Source organism: Haliotis rufescens, unplaced genomic scaffold, assembly GCF_023055435.1.
Source record: "Haliotis rufescens isolate VD_foot unplaced genomic scaffold, xgHalRufe1.0.p SCAF_69, whole genome shotgun sequence".
NCBI lineage: Eukaryota > Metazoa > Mollusca > Gastropoda > Lepetellida > Haliotidae > Haliotis > Haliotis rufescens.
Window position 1 is genome coordinate 1,691,261 of NW_025964360.1, and position 2,145 is coordinate 1,693,405.

The following is a 2,145-nucleotide window of genomic DNA, read 5'->3' on the forward strand; positions in this document are numbered from 1 at the left end:
ATGGCTTCTAATCATCCTGGTTCAAAGCGTAGACATATAGAATTAGGCTCATCTGATGAGACAGCTGCAAATATTGATTCTTGGCCTCGTTTCCTTGTGATCGAAGCTAAAGATCATGAACCCATCAAACTGAACCCCTTTGCCATTTCTAAAGCCATTCAAGGATATTGTGGAGAGGTTAAAAACGTGACACGACTTCGCTCTGGCTCCCTTCTTGTTGAATGTGTAAGGAAACAACAATCAATCAATCTGTTATCAATCAGTCAATTTGCCAATATTGAGGTTGTTGTTTCTGAACACAGGACACTCAACTCCTGCCGAGGCATTGTCCGCGACAGGACTCGTTCTTTGTCGGACATGTCTGAACAAGAAATTGCTGAAGAGCTTCAAACTCAGGGAGTATCTGCTGTTAAACGTTTCTCCCGCAAGAAGGACGATTCAACTTTTGAACCAACAAATACGTACTTGTTTACGTTTGCCAGATCTTCTATCCCACAATCAATTAAAGCTGGATACGTCAACATCGGAGTGGAGGTGTATGTCCCCAATCCACTCCGATGCTTTAGATGTCAACATTTTGGCCATGGCTCTAAGTCCTGTAATCGTTCTGTGGTTTGTCAACGCTGTGGCGACAACCATGAGAGTACTGATTGCCAACAAGCCCTCAAATGTGCGAACTGTGATGGCAAACATATGGCTTCCTCCAAATTCTGCCCTATTTGGCAAAATGAATCAAAAATACTAAAGATAAAGTGTGAAAAAAACATTACTTTTGGAGAAGCAAGACAACTGTTCAAGTCTCAATCACCACCTCAGTCGACACTAAATTACTCTGCTGCTGTCTCAAAGCCAGTCCAATCTTCATCTGTCTCGTGTCAGACAGAGTTGACATGGGTCAAATCTGATCGACCCCTGGCGACTGCTCCTGCCATCGAGCATGACAAATCTGATGCAAAAACAACAGCACCACCTTCAACTTCTCAGGCAGCGAGTCAGACTCCACCTGAACCAACAACAACTGCAAATGTCAAGCGGTCAAATCGGGAAAGAAAAAAGTTGGGTAAAAAACAATTACCAAGGAATCCCTCTCCTTCAGAGGTACCTCTTCAAAACTCCTATAGTGCTCTGGACATGGAAGTAACACCATCGTCTGAGAATTCTGGTAGGAGTTCTTCCTCCTCACTTTCGCGTGAGAGATCCCCTATTGAACCACCATGATTCATTCGCCAAATATACTTCAATGGAATTGCAGAGGACTAAGAAAGAATTTTAATGACTTACAATTGTTAGTTCAAGATTATAACCCGTCAGCATTATGTCTCCAAGAGACATACCTTAAGCACACTGATACGTTTGATCTCAGGCAGTACAACTGTCATCATTCATTTTCTCCTCCAGGTGATAAAGCGACCGGAGGCTCTACTATTTTAGTCCGACAGAACGTCATTCACAGTCCTGTACATTTAAATACTAATCTTCAAGCTGTAGCTATCCGTATTACTTTGCACATTGCATTTACTTTGTGCTCTTTGTATATCCCACCTTCATCTGCTCTTCGACAGTCTGATCTACAGAATCTATATGATCAGCTCCCTAGGCCCTGCATCATCATGGGCGATTTAAACGGGCATAACCCTCTGTGGGGAAGTGCAAGTACAAACAACAAGGGGAGAGTTATTGAAGATTTTGTTTCTGATAATGGTTTATGTCTATTTAATGATGATTCAAACACCTACTTACATCCTGCTACTGGAACCTATTCTGCCCTTGATCTGTCCCTCACAGATTCAAACATTTACAATGAATTTGAATGGTCTGTGCATGACGACCTGTGTGGAAGTGATCACTTCCCTACTGTCTTAAAAACTGTAACATCGGATGATGACCTGACTTCATCACGATGGAATTTTAGCAAGGCCAACTGGTCCTTGTATGAAAATTTATGTGTTGATATATTACAACCTGACAACTTCATACATGTACTTGATCCCATCCAGTTATTTTCGAATCAACTCAATGATATTGCTGACAAAACAATTCCTAAGTCCTCTGCAACTCCTCATCTTCGTAAACCATGGTTTAACTATGATTGCAAACAAGCAAGAAAGTGTAGGAAGAAAGCGGAAAAATATTTTCGCAGACATC

General features: G+C 41.7%; 1 protein-coding gene across 1 annotated transcript; it reads left to right on the forward strand.

The window, feature by feature from the left end:
* LOC125376025 lies at nucleotides 1-1,218 on the forward strand. The gene has a single exon (XM_048387208.1). It carries the CDS (start codon nucleotides 1-3, stop codon nucleotides 1,216-1,218), a length of 1,218 nt encoding a protein of 405 aa, XP_048243165.1.
* The last annotated feature ends 927 nt before the right edge of the window (nucleotides 1,219-2,145 follow it).